This window comes from Silurus meridionalis, chromosome 4, assembly GCF_014805685.1.
Source record: "Silurus meridionalis isolate SWU-2019-XX chromosome 4, ASM1480568v1, whole genome shotgun sequence".
Taxonomy (NCBI): Eukaryota; Metazoa; Chordata; class Actinopteri; order Siluriformes; family Siluridae; genus Silurus; species Silurus meridionalis.
In genome coordinates, this window is record NC_060887.1 from 7946647 (window position 1) to 7970396 (window position 23750).

General features: G+C 40.8%; 1 protein-coding gene across 4 annotated transcripts in view; it reads right to left on the minus strand.

Moving 5' to 3' along the window:
* Positions 1–23750, minus strand: part of agap3 (ArfGAP with GTPase domain, ankyrin repeat and PH domain 3) — a 107737-nt gene that overhangs the window by 46373 nt on the left and 37614 nt on the right. For all 4 annotated transcript variants that reach the window (XM_046846568.1, XM_046846570.1, XM_046846567.1 and 1 more), the window contains exons 2-8: positions 17995–18053; positions 14186–14273; positions 11588–11673; positions 10848–10989; positions 10586–10720; positions 7815–7942; positions 6773–6931 (exon numbers count right to left, since the gene is read on the minus strand). In XM_046846568.1, coding sequence (XP_046702524.1) covers positions 6773–6931; positions 7815–7942; positions 10586–10720; positions 10848–10989; positions 11588–11673; positions 14186–14273; positions 17995–18053 — 797 coding nt within the window. The remainder of the gene's footprint in view (positions 1–6772; positions 6932–7814; positions 7943–10585; positions 10721–10847; positions 10990–11587; positions 11674–14185; positions 14274–17994; positions 18054–23750) is intronic.

Below are 23750 nucleotides of genomic sequence, written 5' to 3' on the forward strand. Positions count from 1 at the left end.
ATGTGTGTGTGTGTGTAAGAGAGTGTGCGTGGTGTGTGTGAGGGAAAGAGGGGCAAAAAAAGAAAAAAAGAAAAAAAATAGTTGCGCAAAAAAAATAAAATAAAAAAGAGCGCACAAGCCAAACAGCGCAACAGACAGCAGCACATTGAGCGTGCAGTATAGAAATACACAAACTCTACACAGACAGGACACACACACACATAGAACGATTATATACACACACCCACAATAACCCTTTTTTAATCAAAAATGTTGGCACCTTTTCAGATTCACAAACCAAAAAGACAGTTTCAGTGATCATTTCAGAAGCAGAATAAAACACCACATTGACTCCAATTTTTTGCAGCTTCCTGCCCTAAAAAAAAAAAAACAACTCCTGCTTGCTTTGAAAAAAAAAGGGAAGGAAGGAAAAACGTTAAGGTTAGACATGTCAAGAAAGCAGCGTTTTTAAAAACACAAAAATTCATCAAAACATGAGAACAATTTTTTTTTTTTTTTTTTTTTTTAAAGCCCTAATTTTAGTCCTCGATTCCTGGAGACATCCTGGGAAGGGTGGGGAAAAGAATTAAGCAGGATTAGATGTTATTGTTTTTTTTTTTTTTATAAATACAAAAAAAAATAAAATAAATAAAAAAAATAAAAAAAAAAAAAAAAAAAAAAAAACACATTATGAGTCTTCACACACACACAGAGGGAGGACAAATGATAAACACTCATTCACCGGATGGTAAAACGTCCAAAGAGAAACAGGAGTCGAAGCACACACAACACGACCGTATTCGTTTAGAATTTTTTATTTCTTTTCATTTTTTTTTTGCTTCGTTTTTATATATAGATATATTTCTGTACAGACACCATACAAATCAAAGTCACAGGTTCACTTGGAAAGAATCGGCAGGCCGAACCACACGGTGCAGTTCCGACGAGGACCACGGAGGCGCTGTTTTTTTTTTCTTCTTTAATAGATATACTGTACTCATATATCTATAGAATATACTTTCTATTGAATACCAGTGGTAAATAAATTTCAATACAAGATATACGGCAGTCTGTCATTTTTTTTTTGTTCTTTTTTTTTGTTCTTTTTTTTTTTTTTTCATCTGTTATTAGCATGGTCATAGAAATGACTGTAACAGTTTATCCTTCCACAGCTTTCCGAGCAAACACGGAATAAAACCGAATTCGACAGAGAATTCAATGAAAAAAAGAAAAAAAAAAGAAAAGGAGATCAGACACGTACGTTCGTACAAATCGGTGCAATCCACACCGGTTTTATTTTTTTCCCCAGGTTTGAATCCCTACGCTCAGTTTTATGAAGGCCTTCATAAAGATCGCTTTTCACACTCCGGATTTAAGAGCGTGTGAGCAAAGTCGAGGAGGGGAAGAAAAAAAAAAAGAAAGAAAAAAAAAAAGAAAAGGAGATCAGACACGTACGTTCGTACAAATCGGTGCAATCCACACCGGTTTTATTTTTTTCCCCAGGTTTGAATCCCTACGCTCAGTTTTATGAAGGCCTTCATAAAGATCGCTTTCACACTCCGGATTTAAGGCGTGTGAGCAAAGTCGAGGAGGAAGAAAAAAAAGAAAGAAAAAAAAAAAAAAGAAAAAAAACCCCGAATGCCTCGTTGATCACAGTTGGCATTACACTTGACTTGACGTTTGGACTTTGCGTCAATAAAAACAATTTAATTAAATAATTTTTTTTTAAATCAGCGTCCGCCTTTTTTTTTTTTCCTTTTTTTTTTTCTCCCCAAGACGACGTTAATCACAAGGCTCTCAAAATAAAAAAAGTGGAGTGTGAAAACCTTTTCCCTGTATCCGTTCTCTCATATTGCATCACCGACTTTGCAAACAGGACAAGATCCGGAAGAAAGAAAGAAAGAAAGAAAGAAAGAAAGAAAGAAAGAAAGAAAGAAAGAAAGAAAGAAAGGAAAAAAGAAAGAAAGAAAGAAAGAAAAGAATAGAGAAAGCAGGAAAAAAAAAAAAAAAAAAAAAACAACAACAAAAAAAAAACAGATAGTATCTTGGCACGTCTTTTAGAGTCCTTGCTTTTGCGGCAAAAAAAGGCATCGTGATATCATGAGTTCAGTCCTTGGAGGGGGTGGGGTGGGGTGGACGAAGTGTGTGTATGTGTGTGTAGTGGGGGTAGGTGGTGGGAGAGAGGGTGTAAAAGTGTCCGAGGAGAAATAAGGTGCACGTGGGGGGGAGAGAAGGGAAAAGGGGCCTCGGGTTTAGGGGGACGCGATCGAATGAAGTTCGCTTGAAACGTTCGAAGAGTCTTTAACTGGCCGGCATGGGACATGTCCATGATGCATTACCCACAGTGCACCGGGAGCAGGAGACAGGGAGAACACTAAGGGTAAAGCAGCATGCTTATGTGTGTGCATGTGTGTGTGTGTGTTTGTGTGTGTGTGTGTTGCTGAAAAAAAAAAAATTCACAAGGGCCCTTCGCTGGGTTCCGCAAAAAGAGCCCTTTTTTTGTAGGGAAATGAACTGCAAACAGTGAAACATCAAGTCTCCCAGTGTGTATACGTGTGTGTGTGTGTGTGTGTGTGTGTGTGTGTGTGTGTGTGCGTGTGCGTGTGTGCGTGTGTGTGTTTAAGGCCTGGAAGGGGAATATACATGAAAAGACAAAGAATAAAAAAATTGATGAGGGGAAAAGAAAAATGAAGAGGACTGTCTCAAAGAATGAAAGGAGAAAAAAGAAAAAAATATATATAATTTTTTTTTAATTATGAAGAAATTGATGAACCCCTTCCCCTTTGTACTCTGTATTTAAAATGACTTCGTACCAACGAGGAACGTTTCGGCAGACAGTTCCTTAAAGTACCGTGGAAGCACTGAGTGACTATTGGTGTCCTTTGCTGACATCTAGTGGCACAGAACACACATCACACCCACACAAAATCAACCCACCCACCCACACACACTCATTCACAGAGTTGATGGAGGGGATGGAATGGATAGGAATGCTAATAAAGAATTCGAAGGAAACGTCTTGATACGAGTGACAGAATTTAGTCGTGGAATCTATTCAAATGTCAGACCATTGAGCTCCTGGGTTCCACTAGGGCTCAGATGTATAAGTTCCTACGCCATACTAGGAAGGGTTAAGTGCTCTAAACAAAGCAATGAAGCACTGCGCCATAGTTCCTGTGAGTACTGTAATTATCCATGTGCTACAGACGAACTACCTCGACGTATTCGTACTATAATCGTTAATTCCGCGTTATTTCTTGTGGCAGCAGGAAGTATGCCGAGCTCGCCCCCGGAATGCCTCCTGGGATGCGACCCAAGCCTCTCACCTGTAGGAGTCCTGGATTCCTTTCAAGCAGTGAACTCTTGGAATAAATACGCCCGAGCTTCTTCTGGTCGTAAGGGATTCAATCTTGCAGGTGCAGAAACCCGAATAAAAGAGCGACCTGCTGCCACGGTATTGAGAACCGATGACGCTATCATCGTACGTGGTGGAATTTATTACAGAATCTAATTTAGGTCTCCTACAAGTACCGTAATGAACCACATACCACTGGAAATATTAGTTAGACCTTAATTAAGTACACACAATTAATTACAGTAGTTCAGGAACTGATCAAGTGCCATAACAATGATGTAACCTATTTCAGGTAAAACCCCAACTTGCCCCTTTTTTTGAGATTTTGAGGACATGCACTGATGCCTAATGCAAAAACTGTTTGGGTTTTTTTGGAAGAAAGGCCAAAATAAATACCAAAAAAAAAAAGTGTACGATTTTAATAAGGCCACTCATAAGTGCAGCTGTGAGACAAGTGCGATTGAAATGATCAAATACAAAGTACCAAAAAGTAAGGATGGCTAGAGGGTTGAATGGATGGACGGATGGATGGATAGATAGAGGGATGGAGGAATAGGTAGATCGACAGAACAGTCGGTCGTCCCCGTTGGTGGAAACTCCCACGTGGTGATCGGTGTTTAATCACCAGTGATGCAGAGGTCATGACTCTTGCGTGGTATGAGCTTCTCTTCTCCAGTTGGGCTGGAATCTTTAGTCGGAGATTGGTTTCTCTTCCTTTTTTGCTCCCTCCCTCCCCTATTTTTCCCCTCACTCCCCCAACCCCCCCACATCCATCCGTGTCGCCGGTCCTCAGAAGGTCATGAGTTGGAACTTGCGTTCACTCGGCCAATCGGGCACCCAGACGGGATAGGTGGCATGCTTCGGCTCCGCGGGCGCAGGATTTGACACTACCTAGCAAGGGAGGGAGGGAGAAAACAGGACAGGGGAGCTAGCACGAGAGTGGCCAATCATCCTCTGGGGGCCTTTTGATTGGAGGACAGGTAGGAGGGGAGTTGGGCCTGAATGGACTGGGGATGGTCTTGATTGGTTACACTGGAGGATGAACAGGGTGCTAGCAAAAGTGTGTCCCTGTCTTTTCCTCCAGCAGAAAGCCCGCTAGGCGAACGTCTGTTAAAAGTGAGAAGAGAAGGGTAGGGGGAGGGGCTTGGCGTTGATTGGTTGATTTGATGCTGTGGCAGGAAGAAAGGGTGGGGTGGGGGGGTTGTTTGGGGGCAAGAGGGCAAAGTGATATGCTTTCTTAAAGAGAAAACTTTGCAACATGCAATGTGTCTAGGAATATTTTTTTCCGCTTTGGGTAAAACAGTTTAATAGAGAGAAAGAAAAGGGCTCAGTTGAAAAGAAAAGAAAAAAAAAAAAGAAAAAAAATGAGGGGAAGGATTCGCCCTTTTCTTCATTTTATATCATCAGTTCTAGCTTTGTCAAAATTTATTCAAACGTCTAACGATTTCTAGCAGCTGTAACTCAGAGCAACTGGACTTGGGACATCATTTCTGGGCCACAAAAGTACTTTATTTGGGCACTGTTTTTCCACCAGCCCAGTACTAATTGCATGGGTTTGTAGCTTTTCAACATTAGCACCATTGACCTAATGGTACTCAGGGTTGGGGCTACTGCGACACAATGTACAGACAAACGAAGGAAAAGGGGGAAAAGGAGGGAGGAAAAAAAAATCAAAACAAGTCTGGTTTGTTTAGTTCAAACCAACATTGTGCTTTTCTAGTAGTTTTTTTTGTTTTGTTTGAAATCATAAACGCACACTAACGGAACTATGGGTTTTATTCCGAATCCCTGGAGCATAGGGGGGGACACGTTTTTCTGTGTGTTTCGAACACTCTCACAGCGTTTGCTTTGTTTTGTCGTTTTCCATCGCATTTATTTTGTCCTGAAAAATCTGCTCAGCACATCTGAGACCCGGTTACTCTGCCAGTTCCAGACATTTCTAAAGGTCCTTGTTTGGGGAGGTGTATAAGTGCATGGTTCCTTTTATCATTATGGAACCCCCACCAAGCAACTAGTCATCACTCATATTCTAGCAGCTAGAAATCCCTCACTAGCCTCCATTTTTTCTATTGTTTAATGTTTAATGTTTAATATTTACAACAATAAATTACCCTATCGGGGTGGGGGGTGGAGACACACCAGGATTTTAAGACTATACTTCTTTAAGATGAGACAAGTCCAGTCGCTATGGTTTACTACTGCTTGCGGTACTTTTTGCTCAGGGAAGTTTGCTAGTTTGCTTGCATGCTTTGAACGGGGCTTTGGTAAAGAACTGAGCTCACTGGCTCCCTCTGGTGTTCACAACAGACAGCATCCTCCAAGTGCAGACCTGCAAAAAGCCCCGCTAACGTCGCTCTTTGTTTCACGTTCGAGTTTTTCGAATCAGGATTTTGAAAATAAACGCATTAGTAGGTGTTTTTTATTTATTAGGTGTTTTATTTTATGAATTTTAGTATTAATTGAAGGAATAGACATGCACAGACGGGGAAAATCTGGATCCTTAATAAAATTGCTTGGATGGGTTCAAATAAATGAGTTGCGTAATTTATGCCATATAACTATTCTGTTCTGATTCACTCTCTATATGATTTCAAGTTTTGTTTTTTGTTTTTTTTAATTGAATGCAGATGGAATCTTTAATGCCTAAAAAATATTGCGAGGTAAACGTACAGTGCTGCGAAAAAGTATTTACAGTTGTTTTGTTTGTTTTGTTGTTTTTTTTTGCATATGTGTCACGCTTAAATGTTTCAGTTGAACGTTTTGGAAAGAACATTACAGCTGGCAAAAAACAAACACAGCAGTTTATATAAAGAACATCATAGAGACAGTCAAGCATGGTGGGGGAAAGTGTGATGCTCTGGGGATGCTGTGCAGCTTCCGGACATGGACGACTTGCCATAATTGACAGAATTCTGTGCTCTACCAGAAAGGAGAATGCGCAAGCGCCCAAACTTAAGTGCATTCGGGTTACGCAGCAGGACATTGATAAGAAAAACACCAGCAAGTTTTTCCAGTGGCCTAGTCAATATAGCAAAATTGTGGCGGGTTCCTCCTAAGCGATTATCGCAAATGCACGATACCAGTTATTAGGTTTAGGGGGCAATTATTTTTGGACATTAAGTCAGGCAGGTTTGGAAAATTTGTGAGATACATAAAATGATAGGAAAAAAAAAGCAAATACTTTTATTTACAGCACTGATTTTGCTATATTTATTCTTTTTCTTTAAAATTTTTATTCCAGTTATTGAAAAATACCCCAAAAAATAGTGTTAAAGAAAAAGAAAAGTACTGATTCGAACGGAAGATAAGGGCTAAAAGTGATTGAGCTGTTTGAAGGCCTGCACTTGAGAAGATGCTCTGTCTATCTTTCTCTATCTATCTGTCTATCTCTCAGTAGTGTGAGTGTGTGGTGCTCTGCATCAGCTGCCTCATACTTACTGTGAAGATGTTGGAGCGGCGTTTGGACTGCTTGCGGATGGGCGTGGGCGTGTTCGAGGCCGCGATGGTCTCGATGCGCATCTCCCGCTGCCCCATGCTGGGAGTGGAGGGCACTGAGGAGGAGTAGTCACTGAATGGCACACCCCCTCCGTTAGTAGCCTGGAAGAGGCCGGGAGAGAAAGAGAGAGAGAGAGAGGCAGACAGAGAGAGGGAGAGAGTCGCATGAGAAAAGAGAAAGCAATAGAGACAGAGTGAGGGAGAGAGAGAGATAGAAGGAGAAAGAAGGGAAGAGTTGGGGAGAAAGAGAGAGAAGGCAAATGATAAAAGAGAGAAAAACAGCAGGAATAATTGTATAGATAATAAGAGGCGATAGCAAGAATAAGGATAGAAAAAAGAGAGAGAATGAGAAAAAATAGAACCAAAGAGAAAGAATAAGAGAGAAAATAAAAAAAGACATGTGGAGAAAGAAGGAGAATCAAATGGGAAAAGATAGAAGGAGAACGAATAAGAGAGAGTCAAATGGGAAAAGAGAAGCAATATAGACAGAGTGAGGGAAAAGAAGAGAGAGAACGTGTGACAGAAATAGCGTGTGAGAAACAGAAAAAAGGCAGACAGAAATGGGGAGAAAGACAGAGAAAGAGAGAGAGGAAGAGACAAATAGATAAAGAAAAAGCAATTGAGAGAGTAAGAAAGAGGTAGAGACAGAGAACGTGAGACCCAGAGAGAAAAAAAAAAAGAATAATCGAAAAATTACAATTGAGCTGAATTAGGGGTGCCAATAATTAAAAAAAGAAAACACTGTCATTGTTTTAGAGCCAATAATTTCGAGCGGCTAGAATCAAGGTCACGATTTGCTAATTCCTGTTTGGATCTATGAATAAACTCCACTTCAGTATTTCAGGATGTTCCTGTGCAGGTTCCTGCGATCACACGTGGTGGAAACCCTTCACGCCTGGAGAATACTTACGCCCGCCGTCCCGTTTAACACGTGAAGAGGCTCCGTGGCGTGAGTGTGTTGTGAACGTTTATCTCCGGGGCTCACCTGGTTGAGGTGTACGGAAGGGATGGCCGCGGCCGGGACGGACGTGTGACTCGGAGAGTTGGGTAGGGATTTACACGGCCCGATGGCCAACTGCTGCTTCTTCCTCAGAGCCACCACCTTCTGAGCGACTACACACACACACACAAAAACACACACACACGTATGTCATCACAACGCAAAAACGTCCTATGCTCACACTCGCTAGGCTTTTTAAAAAAACAGGGAAAAAAAAAGAAAAGTTTAGCTAAATTCGTCTCCTCAGACCATCCGCAATTAAACAATCCTTTTAGATTAGTGCATGCTAGCTAAAATATAGCGTTACTAGTAAGGATTCTAAATATTTCACACATTATAGGCTAAATCCTCTCGAAGATCCTGTCGGATTACCACATGGTGGCTACAAAAAAGATTTACTAGTGAGGATTACGAATATTTTCCACATTTTAGGCTAAATCCTCTCAGAAATCCTGTCAGATTAGCACATGCTAGCTACAGAAAAAAAAGAGTTACTAGTAATGATTAAAATTTTTTGACACATTTTAGGCTAAATCCTCTCAGAAATCCTGTCAGATTAGCACATGCTAGCTACAAAAAAAAAAAAGAGTTAATAGTATAGATTTTTTCATTTTTCATACATTTTAAGTCAAATCCTTTCAGAAATTCTGTCAGATTAGCAAATGCTAGCTAGAAAAAGGATTTACTAGTAAGGATTACAAATATTTCACACATTTTAGGTCAAACCCTGTCAGAAATTCTGTCAGATTAGCACATGCTAGCTAGAAAAAGGATTTACTAGTAAGGATTACGAATATTTCATAGATTTTAAGCTAAATCCTCTCAGATATCCTGTCAGATTAGCACATGTTAAGATAGTCACTTAAAGTTAGCCCTGTACATGTGTGAACAGTGAACATTCCTTCAGATTTTCTATCAGGTTAGAACATTAGCTTGCTGGCTAGTAAAAATAAACCCTAAGCAAGTTTCACGAATAGCGTATAAAATCCTCTAAAATATTCTGTCATCTTTACCGCATTCTGTAGTGCATGATAGCTAGGGTTACACGTGAAGTATTAAAAAAATAATAACATAACGTGGAATAAATGCTGTCAAGTTAGCAAAACAACTAGCGAAAGTTAGCAGTGAATTTGTTATGAACGTGGGAAATAGTGTAAGAGGTTTTTGTTTGTTTGTTTAGCTTCAGGTTAGCTTATGTTAATTTAGTGGTCTTGGATAGAAGCAAAGATTATGCACATTTACAATTAAAACATCTCAGATATTTTGTTAGCAAAGATTAGCCAGGTGTGAAAGTTAGCCGTGAATAGTTCAGGAATATAGGAGGTGGTAGGCTCTGGGTTATTGATCGGAAGGTGAGGGGACTCAAGTCCCAGTATTACCAATCTGCCAGTGTTGGGCCCTTGAGCAAGGCCCTCTGTGCTCCAGGGGTGGGGTATCACGGCTGACCCCGGCTTCCAAACATTACACGAAAAAGCGAAGAAACTTCGCTGTCTTGTGATGTAAATATGACATCTTTTCTGAATCCTTTCTGATTTTCTGTAAGGTTAGCACATGCTAACGCTCTGACTAGCATTACGGTTAAAAATAATGCCTTAAATCCACTCATATCTTCTAGCAGGCTAGCATGTTAGTTAGCTTGATCGTGTATTTGTGTTTAGATAGCCTGCTATACACACAACGCACTCAATCCTCTAAGATTCACTGCATGTTTGATGCTCGTAAGCTAACTGACTAGCAAGCTAGTGTTAGCATTAAACTTTACGTAAAAGCTTATAAGCACTCTCAAATATTCTAGCATTTTAGTTAGAATGCTAAGGTTATCACTGAACACTATTCTAAAAAATGTGGACCAAGTCCATAAGGTGCAGTGACACATGCAGGCACTAGATGGTGTTCTAACCCCACACAATACTATTTCCCAGCCCATACACTGCGGCAGATCGACACCAAAGTGACGGGAGATGCAGGAGATCTCCATCACAGCCCTCAGAACGAGCTGCGTTTTAATTCTTTATTACAAACTGAACTGATTTGAAGTTCTTTCTTCAGAGACATGGACTGGTTTCTTGCTTTTCCCGTGCGGTTTTGTAATGCCTTCGAACGACATCAGTGTAATTTCTGGGTGAACGAGGTAAAAAGGACGCCGCGAGAAAGCCAGAGAGGAATAAAAGAATAATTTCGCGCCAGACACGTTTCGCCGTCACGAGAATCCGGAAAATCGCCAGGCGCTAATTACTGCAGACGAGCGCACAGAAATAAGCGCCCGATTCGAGCGTCGGTTTGAATGCTCTGGAGTGCACATCAAACATCTCCTTTTAATTATTTCAAGCTCCGCCTGAGGACTTGATTAAGCACTAAGAAGAAACGCTAGCCATCGACGCCAGGAAAAAAAAAGCACAGAGAGGAAGCGAGATGTGATGCGAGGGAGCTATCCGAAATTTCTTTTTGGTCATTAGCATAAAACCTGGGCACGCAGGTATTATCATCACTAGAATGAGCTCGGGTGCTTTTCCTGAAACCAAAACCGGATATTAGCAAGGAAATGAAGAACTCTAGACGCTAGAGATGGTAAAGACGGCAAAAACCGCGTCTGGAAACTAAATCCAAAGCAGTGAGCAGTGAGAGCCAATCAAATCCCATATTCTTTAGTGTCTCTATGTACTTAGAACTGCCACCACCATGCTTCCCATCTTTTATGCAATCTACTGATTTTTCCTATGGCACTTGTGGATTTTGATGATGTTCGGGTGTCTCACCGTCCTGGAAGACTCTCTCGACGTTGAGGCCGTAAGTTGAGCAGGTCTCGTAGTAGGTGGATCGCTTCAGGTCGTTTGAGAGCTTGCGGGCTCTGGCGTCGTCGATGACTCGCGGGTTGGTGGCACTGATGGCGTCTTGACGCAGTAGAGAGAAAAGCATGTGAGGAAACATTCGGCAAGGTATTCTTTTTTTTTTTGGACCATCAGATCATCCCAACAGGTTTTCATTTTTTACCCAGGAATGTGGTGCTTCGTGACTCACCCTGCGTGCCCACCAGCACCATGGGGACCTCGGCCGTGTTCCTGTAGCTGGACAGGCGCAGGAAGTAGTTGTAGACCGTCTGGAAACTGATCTCATCTTCCAGGCTGAAGACGAACACCACAGCGTCCACCCAGGCGGCAAACTGAGGACACACAAGATTTCAACTCAAATTAGCATGCGAAGGAGTTTCGCAAGAAGTCAGAGGTCAATCAATGAGAGAAACCGCAATTCCATTCAACCTGCTATTCTCCAAGGATTGTAGTTATGCTAGGGAAAAAAAAGCAAATGACCACAATGCTAGCATACTCGGAATGCAGCTAATCCTTTATGACCATAGTGCTATCATGCAACAAAAACACAATGTCAAATAATTAAAATTGAAAAACAGCTAACTTACTATACAGGAAGAATAGCTCATCAATCATTATTCTAAAGAAACAGCTAGCAGCTTATAATGGTAGCATTGTAGAGCCCTGTATTTTCTATTAGCGTCATGCTAGCTTCATCAAAGAGCTACATCACTCATGCTCTCGCTCTTTGAACAGTTTCCATCTCCTACCTAACAGAGGCGAGTCGGCACAGGCCATGGATCATTTTGAAACAAGAAAACAGAGAGCACATTGATACATGCCTCAAAAGAGCTGCATCGTGGGTAGTGTAGGAAACTGTCACCCGAAAAGAGGTTAAAGCAGCGACCAATCACCAATGATTAAAATTTTACCTGGAGCTCGAGAATTTACCTGAAGCTCAGGAGGTCCTCCCTCATCTCGGATTAGCAGCAGGTAGCTCTGTCCATCCACCACGATCTCTTTTTTAAACCGTCCTCCTGTCACAGAGACGAAGAAGCATTCAGTCAGTATAAAAAAAAAAAAAAAAACTGTAAACGCTAGGCGAAAACATTAGTGCGTCAGGATCGAAGTAGAAATGCTGACAAAGGCAATATATCGCCAAATCCAAATAGTGTTTGACAGGAGGGACTGAGGGTACCTATTCGCCCGCCACCCTGATGTACAATGGGCGTGGCTACTTGAATAGCCATTAGCAAAGTTTGCTTGTTTGTAATTCAAGAGTGTATTGTACGGTACAAAATACTTTCTGCTGTTTCCCATACACTCCATCATTTATTTACGAGTGCTTCAATCACCTTTCGTTCCTTTGTTCTGATTAACGCTCCGCCACTTTCCCGCCAGGTGAGTTTTGCCTTCGTGAACACTAACTAATCACAGAGCTGCTATTCTGCACAGAAAATTGGGGTGAAAGCCTCAATCAGGAACCGCCGCAAGAGCAAAATTACACTTGTGTCGCCGCAAAAACACGTTCTCGCGCTCCTGGAGCTCAGGGCCGAGCAACAGTTCGAGCTGTAATGAATATAACCTGATTGTGCTTCTGGAAAATAACCCAACCGGAATTTCCCAGATGTCGAGGGGTTACATCAGATGTGCTCCCCCAAATCTTTCTCGAGCCAACACCCTGTTCCTAAAGATGCGAGAGGACGGATTTCTAAACACAGGACTTTTTCTGCAAAGGAAATATCTGCCCCAGGTAATTTGCGGTCACGCCTCTGGAGGCAAGCGTCGAACGTCTTGATAAGATAATTATCACGTAGCCTGGGCGGCAGGGAAGGGGGGGTAGTTTGGGCAAATCCCAACATGCCAGCGAAGGCAAGCCTGATCTCATTCACTCAGCTTTAAAGAAAGAAAGAGAGAAGGTTGGAAGGAAAGAGCGTACACCATATTAGCGGTAATTTGCTTGTAAATATAAGCAGTAATGTCATAATGAATCTCCATGGATCAACTCGTACCCAGATTTCAAATCGTGGGCTGAGAATGCAGTTCAGACCTTTACACAGCAAAAACAGCCCACAATCTCTTCCTGAACCTCAGTTGCTATAGCAACACAGCGGCCGGCAATATCGCAGCAGCAAATCCGACAGGAACGTCTGAATCACAGCAAAACTCCACACCTGGATTCTGTCACTTATAGCCAGGAGGACCGAGGGTCTGACGGCTTTCTGCTTATAAAATACACCTCAACTTTTCTTCTTCTTCTTCTTCTTATTATTATTATTACAAGCTGTTAAACCTTTAAATAAGTGCGTGATGCACTGCTGAACAAATCTCACGAGTCAGTCCTCAATCATAAATCATCTGGGAATACGCCATATGGTCTCAGGAACTGGAGGAACATCATCTAAGGGCTTGGTCTTATGGGAGGAGATAAAAACACGTCAAGGGGTAGGAGTTATAGAAAAACTGTCAAGACTGAGGTGGTGCAATGAAGCGGGCATGATGATGTTGGCATGATGGGCTTGCTTTTCTTTTCCTGATATTCCGTGGCATAGAAAGAAAAAAAAAAGTCTGTAGCTACATTTGATGTGGAAAACATCTGTAAATCAAGTTCATGGCCGTTATAGAGGCTGTACAACATTGTGTCCTCACCAGGCTGGATTTTGTCTTTATGTACCGATTCATTTCCTTTTGAACAACACTCCCTCAACACTCCCTCAGGAAAAGAATCACTAGGGGGCCCCCCAACAAAAAAAAAGTTAAATTGGTAACGTTTTCTGTTAGGAAATGGTTATTTAATGTTCTACGATCAAACAAAATTTCCGGACACCTCAGGATGTTAAAGGTAAAGTTTTTTTGGTCATATATCACATTGAATTTCTATCTTTGCATATTCCAGCTGAGCTCAGGAAGCTGAGTTCGGCCGTTATACAGTGCCCCTGGAGCAGAGAAGGCTAAGGCCTTGCTCAAGAGCTTGGTGATGCTGGGGTGCCCTTCCGATCAATAACCCCTATGCTATGACTTCCCCAGTCAGTTTTCGTCCATTATTTTCCACGGAGTGTTTTAATTCCTACTTCACAGTAATAGCAGGACCGGGGTCCTCAATTTCACAGGATTCATTTTGATATTATGGGACACCACAATCCTGCGTGGTGGTGTTATTCGATTAGAAAACGGGAGCAGAAATTTTACAAAGAATGCAAAAAGAGGACTTTCAATAAAAGGATGTTCGCGGAGAACATCACAGGGTCCGAGCTGTATTAGGTGCTTTTCTTATATTAAAAGTGAAACATAAAACATCGTCGTCACCATCAACATAAGAGAAAAGGAACGTAATTATTCGGTCACGATAAAGATTGAGGTCTCAAACCCTAGGAATGTTGAAACTATACCTCTTCTATACAAATCAATACACTTTGTTCTCTCATGAGAAGAAAACAAACCATAATAATCCCACACACAGAGCATAGTGACATAAACAGCAGGGTTGCACAGCGGGTCGTAGTGACCCCCTGGAAACAAATCACACACAGCAGTTCCCTGTCCACTCACCCTCTGGAGACTCTTCCTGGACATATGTTCCTGTCAGGTACCGGTGTACGAGGGCCGACTTCCCGCTGGAGAGGTTACCCACAATGCCCTGCAACACAATACACAAAGCATCATGGCTTTGCAGCACATTTAAATGGGACAAGTTCAGAAACAATTAGACACAAAAACTATACATTATCCACAGATGATTAAAAGGTGTAATCGCTGACCTTGTGGGAACCAAATAAACCTAAAAATGCGACTGCTTTAGGATACCATGGCAGAGAAACTCCATATGGAACACTGAGTCACGGGCTGGAGGGTTTGAATGTGTTTCCAAGGACGTTCTCTGAGGTAAAATCTTTTACAAACCCACCCTAAATTAAGAAAACTAGGCCACAGAGCAAAAATAAAAACAACTAGGCTAATTTATTTTCGAAAAAACTGATCAAACCAGAATACTCATTCCCATAATGGATTACATCATTCCCAGCAAAGACAATGAGGTGCTAGCTAACTATGCTAAGCAGCGAACAATAATGGTTACAGCCCGATGACTCATGATCAATATCTCAGAAACAATAAGTCTGTAAATAAACATGAATTTCACACTTATTTTGTAGTTTACTTTACTGTAACGTTTATATAACAAGTAAAACCTATTTTTTTCCCTCATTTGTTTTACCATGCCTCCTAAAAAACGATGTTAGCTTTACGCAAGCTAGGTATCGATCTACTCCTGAGGTGATTTCTTCTTCAATAACGTAGCAGAATGTTAGGTATTTTTATCAGCTAGATCTATACACCACAGCAGACCTATTAATTAATGCTAACTTTTTTTATATAAACCATACAAAATTTTAAGATGGCGTTAGAAGTTGGCGAACACTGGAGGTTGCAGCGTAAAAATACGTCAGAACTCATTACAAAGGATAAGATTAGTTTAGGTTGTAGTTTTGTTTTGAACCGTTGAATGCCGGAGCTTTGTCAAATCACAAGCCACGCTAAAACGCGAACTAGCCCACAAAATTTGTAGACTGGCGTATCGCCACATGAGTTTGTTGTTGTGCTCCGGTGGTGCTGTATCATGGCTGCCCCTTAATCATGGCTCTGAAGAAAGAATTTCACAGCACTGTAATGTAAAAGTTAGCAAGTAAATGCTTCTCTCTTCCTTTTATTTCACCAGGCCTCCTACTGAACGATGTTAGCATTACGCAAACTAGCTTTCGATCTAATCCTGAGGTAATTTCTACGTTCATAACGTAGCAGAACGATTAGTTTTTTTTATTCATATTTTGACTAATTATTGCTAAAGTTTTTTTTTATTATTTAAACCATAAAACACGCCAAGATGGCTTCCAATGCATACAAACTCTGACAGGATTTTGGTATCGTAATAGAGTAAGAAAGTCAGTCAGGACGAATCAAATTTAAGTGATATCAATCGCTCAGCACAATAGATTAGCGGCCGCTGAGGAGAGACGCTAATTAAATCCGACGGCTGAGTCCAAATTACAGGCTAATTTATTCGAATAAACATTAACAAAAAACCATTGGCCATTGTTCAGCCCTGTTTTGGGGGGGAACTTGAGGAACATGACCACCAAGTGGGTGGGTTTAAAGAGTTCTCACCTTTAAACCCGTGAGACTTAATTTACAGCTAAAGCCGATTTAACTACCACACCTGATGCACGCACACACACACACACACCTGAACGAATCCAATTTCCTAAAAATGCACACATTCAGCAATGTGACTAAGTTGTTTAAAAAAATTGCAGAGTCGCATAATGTCAGGAACACACACATACACACACATACACACACACACACACACACACATATATACACACACACACACACACACACACACACAATCCCTGAATCTTTCCAACATGAATCATTACTCACTGAGGGAAATGAGTCTGTGTGAAGCAAATTGCACTTTTTTTTATATTGTAGGAAATGAGCTTCAAAAAAGATTTACATACTGAGAGATTTACAAACATCTGCTCATCTCCGACTACACAACTGGAACAACAACACTACAACAACCAGAACTAATCGACTGCACAACTACAACTTCAACACTACTATACAACTACAACAAAGCTACAAGAACAACAACTATTACAACTATACAACTTCAACAACAGCTTCTACACCTACAACACCTACAAAACTAAAACTAAAACTAAAACAACTACAACTACTACTAGAGCACAATTGCAACGACTATAACTACACAAATACAACTACACTACTACAACCCAACCTCGTTAACTTCAACTACACAGCTAAACAACTAGTACTACACAACTACAACTTGTACAACACAACTATACAACTACTACCACAGTACAACTACACGGCCAACAACTACTAAAACAACACAAATATTACAGCTAAACAACACAACCTCAACGACTATAACTACACAACTAAAAGAACTACTTCACAACTTTAAGACCAACTACTACACCAACTACAGCAACAAAGACTACTGCAACACAACAAAACTACAATATATCTATAACATAACTACAACTACTACACAACAATTACTTACAAGAACAACCACAACTACACAACTACTGCAAACAAAAACAAAAACAACCACAACAACTCAAAACACAATTACTACACAACCGCCCATTAAACATGTACAAAATCATTTAATATCATATACGGTATAGACTTTGGGGTCAAATGTTTGCAGACATCCGGCCATAAGATTTGTATGCGCTTGTTTTATCATATTTGTGAAGATTTTGTGGAGATTCATTCAGCCACAAGGGTGTTAGTAAAGCCCTGATGTAGGCCTACATCTTCATGGATGGCTTTGCAAACAGAACCGGAACCATATCATACATCTGCACATGTGCAGAAGTTCCATATATTCCAATGAAAGAGCTTCTGGACTGTTTGGGGAGTCAATCAATCGAGACTGTAACTAATGTGGCACTAATCGGGCACCTTGGGTGTAATTGCTCATTAATTCGTTCGCTTTACCTCCACGAGACCTCGATCTTTCCAAACTGAACCCTCAGGGGAACCAGGTGACACATTGCTCATGATAAGCTTCGAGAGGTGTTATGGGAAAAATGTCTGAACTCAAGTGTCTTTCCACATTAACAGGAAATGAATCTGAAGCCTTGAAATGAGATTCCTGACAGCTGGGGAAAAAATGAGCACAAAGAGAATCCTGTACCTTCTATGGAACCATATGTTGGAGTGATTTCAGGGTTTTCAGGAAACATGCTAAAAGTCGTAGTTTTACCACCAGGATACGTTCTGAGTTTTTTTTAATGATCAATGTGATTTCCCCGTACACTCGGAGTGGGAGGTTAGCCTAAAATGGCTAAATTGTTTACATTTGTGCGACCCCATGTGGGTAGTACAGTTGTGTATATACGCGAATGCGTGATTTACATTTGATATTGCTACTCATTTCAGCGTACTATAAGAATTCCATCCTTCATTCATCCACTCCCTCGATATGCGGAATTGCAGGATTTACTCCTTTTAAGAGAAATTCTTGAAACTAAAACGCAAAAAAACAAAAAAAACAAAAAGCAATTTGATGACTGACGCAGATTTCAGAAACCGTCAGGCGAGTAACCTGAAAGTGCCACTCAGAATTCGGCGGAACATCTGCCCTGCACGGAATAACATCTACAACTCCTTTTGTCCAACCGTCCTACAGAGAATCAGCTAATCACGCCCTCGGAGAAACAAAAACCTTCCTCCAGAGGGTGACTTAACGTCCGTTTGTTCGGAAAAAAAACAATTCCATACAACCTGAAACCAAAAAAAAAAAAAAAACTTACCACTTTGAGCTCTGGAACTGATCTACTCAATGTCCACTCCTGACTGTTGACAAAGGAATCTGTAATAGTAAAAACCAAAAACAAAAAAGTTATTTCACAAAATATACGTGCATACTAAGGTTTTTCAGGTCTTTCTACCCTTCGTTACAGCAATCAAGAAAACATAATACATCCACACAAAGTACATTTTGTACATAAATGGTATCAAGAACGAGTGGTAGCTGAAGGTTGGGAGTTTAAATCCCAGAACTACTTGAAACTTGAGCAAGACCCTTAAACATCGGTTTTGGATAAGGGCGTCCTCTAAAATATAATGTTTTTTATTTTTTTTTCTTGCAATACCACTTTTGAACACTATCACACTGCCCAATTTGGTAAAGATACTATTGCACTAACCCACCAACCCACCAACCAATAAGATGCCAATTAATGATCACACCATGCTGAAACAAATTTAGGAAATGGATAACACCGACGCACAATCAGTTCCACATTTGTACAACTCCTACATTCCGTTATTCCGCTATAAAGCAGCATTTGCTATAGCAGGGTCTTGAAAAAATCGAAAAGTTAAATCATTTTAAACGGGTCTTAATTTTCCGATGTTTCTGTAACGCTACCTCCAATGCCAGGGTTTCTACAGGTTTCACCGAGTTAAACTTCATAAGAGCATTATGAAAGAAACTTAAGACCAAAAACAAACACACAAGCAACAGCCAATCAGCTTTCTGTTATTGGCGTGAATCTCTCGATCTCTCTCTCTTGGATTTTACCACAGACGTAAAACGGATTTTAGTTTTCAGCTAACAATTCTTGGCTTGAAAGAAAAAAAGAAAAAAATAATAATAATAATAATTAGGGCTTGGCCAAGTTGCTAACAATGTATTTGTGTGAGTGCTTTTGATGTCGTGAAACAGGTCTACAATTTCCTTCGGAATGCTCTTAAAAAAGTATTAAAATGTACTTTGTGAAACCTTCAGAAACCCTGAATGGGATCCAGGCGTAAGGAAAGGTCCCTACTAAAAACAACAAGCTGAGATGAGTCCAAACACGTCAGAAGCCCACGCCTTCGCCCTCACCCTCACTCTCTCTACGCAGCATCGCAGGTACTCTAAACCGAACTGAAGGGCTCTGTAAACCGATCCCTTAAACACAAGAGATAAAATGTTTAGAGAAAACATCACGGTTCCGGTGGAGGGATCAGACAGAGTGTCTCCACAGAGGCAGGTGGGAAAGCTACACGGCCCCCACACACACACACACACACATTTTTTTTTTTGTATGACAGCAGCCTACACACAGCGCTTCATGGTACTTGTTGTAATTGCCACCGGTTTGTTTTCGCCCGTAATGTTATTTCCATTATGGCTCCTCTAGTGATGTGACGAGAGGCTGAATCAGCCACGGCTGTCGCTCTGATTGCAGCCTACCACTGCTCCTGAGGAGAGGTGCTTCATGCTAAATGGCTAAATACCCTGCTTTGGGAAAGAAAAAAAAAAAACAACAACAAGTGATATGGAAATGTAGCGTTGGAACGTCGGAAAATATTTTAACAAGCCACGATCGAGCCACTTAGCAGGGTAGATGCTAAACATTGTATCAGTAATTACAATAAATCAGAAATGATGCTAATACCATAAACACAGGGATAAAACGCGAGACATTACACAACCCATGACGCTGTTTTCTAACACGGAGATGTTTGACATTCAACTTGCAGCCAAATTGTATGGTTCAAGTTTTAATTAGTATCATTTAAATTATTATTAAGTACTGTTTTTATTATAAACCATCATTAACTAATCATTTTCTTTCCAAAACATTTGGAAATCTTCCCCTAAACTAGGAGTGGTATGCTCATGAGTTATGTTTTGCTACGTGATTAGCACATTCCAAAACACATGTTTCGGAAAACACAGAGTTCCAGGTTGTCTGAGGTGAATACCAAGTGAAGATGACTCAGAGCTTATCACAGAGCCAAACAAACCTGACGATACTTCATGGTCAAGAGTGTCAGCAAATATCAAAAATAACAGTGCCATGGCTGTTTTTCAGAAACTGCTAATCTCCAGGAGAGAGAATTAAGACCAAGTGTTTCAATTGGAGATGAGTGGATGACCATCAAACTCAATGTTGAGGAAGAAAAATAAGGTTCCACTCCAGTTTTCAGACCAGAACAGTAATCTAAACCTACGATTGACGCCTGAAGACATTTTTTGTATTTTTTTTATTAGTCAATCGTCCAGGTTCCTGTTTGTAGCTGACAGGAACCTGATGATTGATAAAGGTTCCTAGTAAAATGTTATCTTTTCTTCCCTCATGCAATCTACCTCTTGGACATGCTCTCCCCATGGTGCAATAAAAATAAATATGTGCAAAACCAATAAAATAAAAGTTTTTATTTATTATTATTATTATTTTTTTTTACCAATTTTTTAAATCTTATTTTGTATTATTTATTACATTTATTAATTATCATATATATATATATATATATATATATATATATATATATATATATATATATATATATATATATAAAAGGCAACTAGATGCTTCAGTTACCAAAACAAATTCCTTGTAAGTGCAAACAAAAAGATAATGATCGTGTCCATTAGAATCAATTTCATGAGCTGGATGTCACCCAGTCCCGTCTTAATCAAAGTTAGCATTCTTCCCATCCAAGTTCCTTATCTCCTGTTGTTTTCTAGATATAGGATGTAGGAAAATCTTCGCTTTTGTCTAAGCCCAAGAAATTCCACCAGTCCACCCTTTGTGCAAACCTGGTTACATTTTAACCTCCAAACAAATTCTAAAGCAAAGAGCTTAATAGGAAGGGAATGAGGAAAACAAATAGCATGTGAACGTGGACGAACGTCACTGCCGCCTATCATCGCCACGCGTGCAGCTCCACCTCGGTATCTTTTGTTCGGTGGTTACATCACCGCGGGTTTAACGTGAGTCCAAGCAAACCTTTCGGTATAATTTTAAGAAAGGAAAACATGTTGGCTCAACCAGGCTTTGTGCAAAATCAAGCAGATGTAATAATATTGGTTTAACATTTATCAAGATTTCCGGGTTGGAGTGAATCTCAGAGGTGACCTGGGGGTACTTCAACACATCTAAATAAAATATTTGAAAAAGACAAATAAATAGAGAGACCAACATAATCTCATGAGAGCTAAAGGTCTTATCAAGACCAAGTGGGGATATCCAGCAGATAAAAGTGAAAAACACATCCAATACTTCGCAAAGTTAGTTTGAATAATAAATGGCCACCTCTGTGACTCACTTCTTCTCGGTGTTAGATATGCTAGACCATCACGGAAGACTCATAAACAAAAAGAATGTGGGTGCCATAAAGGGTAAAAGGGGTAAAGGGGCTTTTTATACTCCTTGCAGTTTGCGGATACTGGGGCTTGAACCACTGACCTTCATGATCAGTAACCCAGAGCCCTAACCACTGGCTGGGATATGCAAAAACCTCCCAAGTTGTCCCACTTGTCAGAAACCTGGGGTACGGTGTTCCTGGAGCAGAACACCGGGTTAAGTCTCTTGCTCAGGGGCCCAAATGGCCGCTTGCCAATACTTTAGTTTGAACCCCGGACCTTCCGAATAGTAACCTCAGCCACTGGCTGGTTCCCAAGATTTGACATACACCTTGCTCAAGGGCTCAGCAGTGGCAACTTGGCAATATAGGGCCTTGAACCCACGAACTTCTGACCAGTAACCACTTTGAGTCACACCATGCTTTGGGACTGAACTTTTCTTTTTATTTAAAAGGGCGCTAAAAAGTATGTATTACACCTGTGCATCGATCCTGCTCAAAAAGTGCAATCTCCAAGATATCCTCCTCGTTCTTGCCTGAGGTTTGTATCAAATGTAACCCAGGTTTTCCTTTTCCCACTTTTGAACTCAGAACTTCTGCAGGAATGACTCAGCAAGTATTCTTCCAGATGCTGCAGCCAGTCACAGGTGAAGGTAACTACGCATGAGGGTCATTGTTTTGTAAATTTTTTTGCTTTGAAGTACACTGATTTTTCTTTGTCATCCAGGAGGTGGTAAGCAGCAAATTTAAACCTCATCAGCCAAAGGAGCGGCAGTACACACATAGGGTAGTGTTCCTACTTTGGGTGGTGCTTAGAACATGATATATAATCACAGACTCCAAACAATATCATCGCAAATCGACCAAGGCACGCCAAAGCACGGCTCATACAGCTTTACAATACACCACTTTAGATGTCAATCATTTCAAGTGCTGTGAATACATGAGCTGAGGTTTAGAAAAAGCAAATGAGAGAATGCTGCCTGATCACCTCTGAAGCGAAAGAGGCTCGGGTAAAAACAAATTTTGTGAACTAATTTCACAACGCATGAATTTCTAAATCGGTGCTCCACAAACCCGAAAGGTGTATGCAGGTTTACTAGTTTAAAAATATACTAGCCTATAAAAGCGCTGATTGATTTCTCGTCGCTAAATCGTTCCTCGAGTGCATTCACTCTCCTCCGCGAATATGACGTATCGCAACGCTACAGAGACCGAGGCGTGTCCTGAGAGATGCATAGAATAGAGATTGACATAGCAGAGGTAGAGCTGCATCTTCCTGAAGACAAAACAGGAAAAACACATCTGGTTTTATTTGAACTTTTTTTACTTATATTGCGTTAGAAGTCACTAACATTGGTAGCTGCTTCCTACACACACACGCCAACACCATTAATCGTGTATGCTAATAGCTAGCATTCACCATGCAGATTGTTTTTTGAGCGGACAGGTTTTTTATTGATTGGCACCAGGTTTTCTGTCTTGAAGCTAAAAAATGCAGTAGGTTTTGTCTTTATTTTGGAGTATCTCCAGCTCTTTTTCAACTTCTTCAGGATAAGATTCTGCTTTTGGACACCTTACAAACAGCTAATCATGAAATGACGCACAGCAAAATGCCGCCGCTGTCGAACCACAAGAAAACCGTCTAAAAATGCGTAAAAGAGGGCTTACGGATTTCACAAACGCGTCCGTAAATGGGTAATTGGTTGGCTTTGAAATTCAGTGGGTAGGAAACCGTTTGAACGTTCCAGAGAAATCAAAGATTTTTTTGCTTTATTATCCCCCACCTCTGGTCTCACGTACACCAGTAAAGGTTTTAACGGCCATAAAGCAAACATACATTAATAAAGCCTCCACGCAAGCAATGTTCGTGAGTTATTGCACGACTGCGCAAAAAAACCTTGCGCTCTTATCTTAAAAACAGCGAGGAAAGATGAACCTTGTAAAAGTCTGTAAGACATTATTGCATAACCATCAATATTTCAAGCAAACAAGTAGGTTGGGTGCATTCAACCACGCCGTTCCTCAGCCGCCCAGGGCACTTTGTTGAATAAGGAAGGGGGAAAAAGAGGTGGTGGTGGAGGTGCGGTGTATTGGGAGAATAATCAATGACGGGGTGGTTTAAGGACCAAAGGTACTAACCTGATTATTTGTTCTATATGTTCCCAGTTTTTTAAGGTACTATCTTGCATGCGAGAACCCCTGTTATCACCATTCAACCCTTCGTTGTGAAGAGGTTCAGACTCGCAGTCCTTCGCAACTCCACCCAGCAACTACGGGTTTTCCTCGCATGAGAACTCGAGATCCCTTCACTCCACCAGAAACTCCTTCAAATCCATTACCAGGCCTGTAGTCAATCAGCAGGCAGGTCAGGACAGGTGTGTGGGGCCTGGCCTTCAACCTGAACACGCCTTAGCTTAAATGCTGA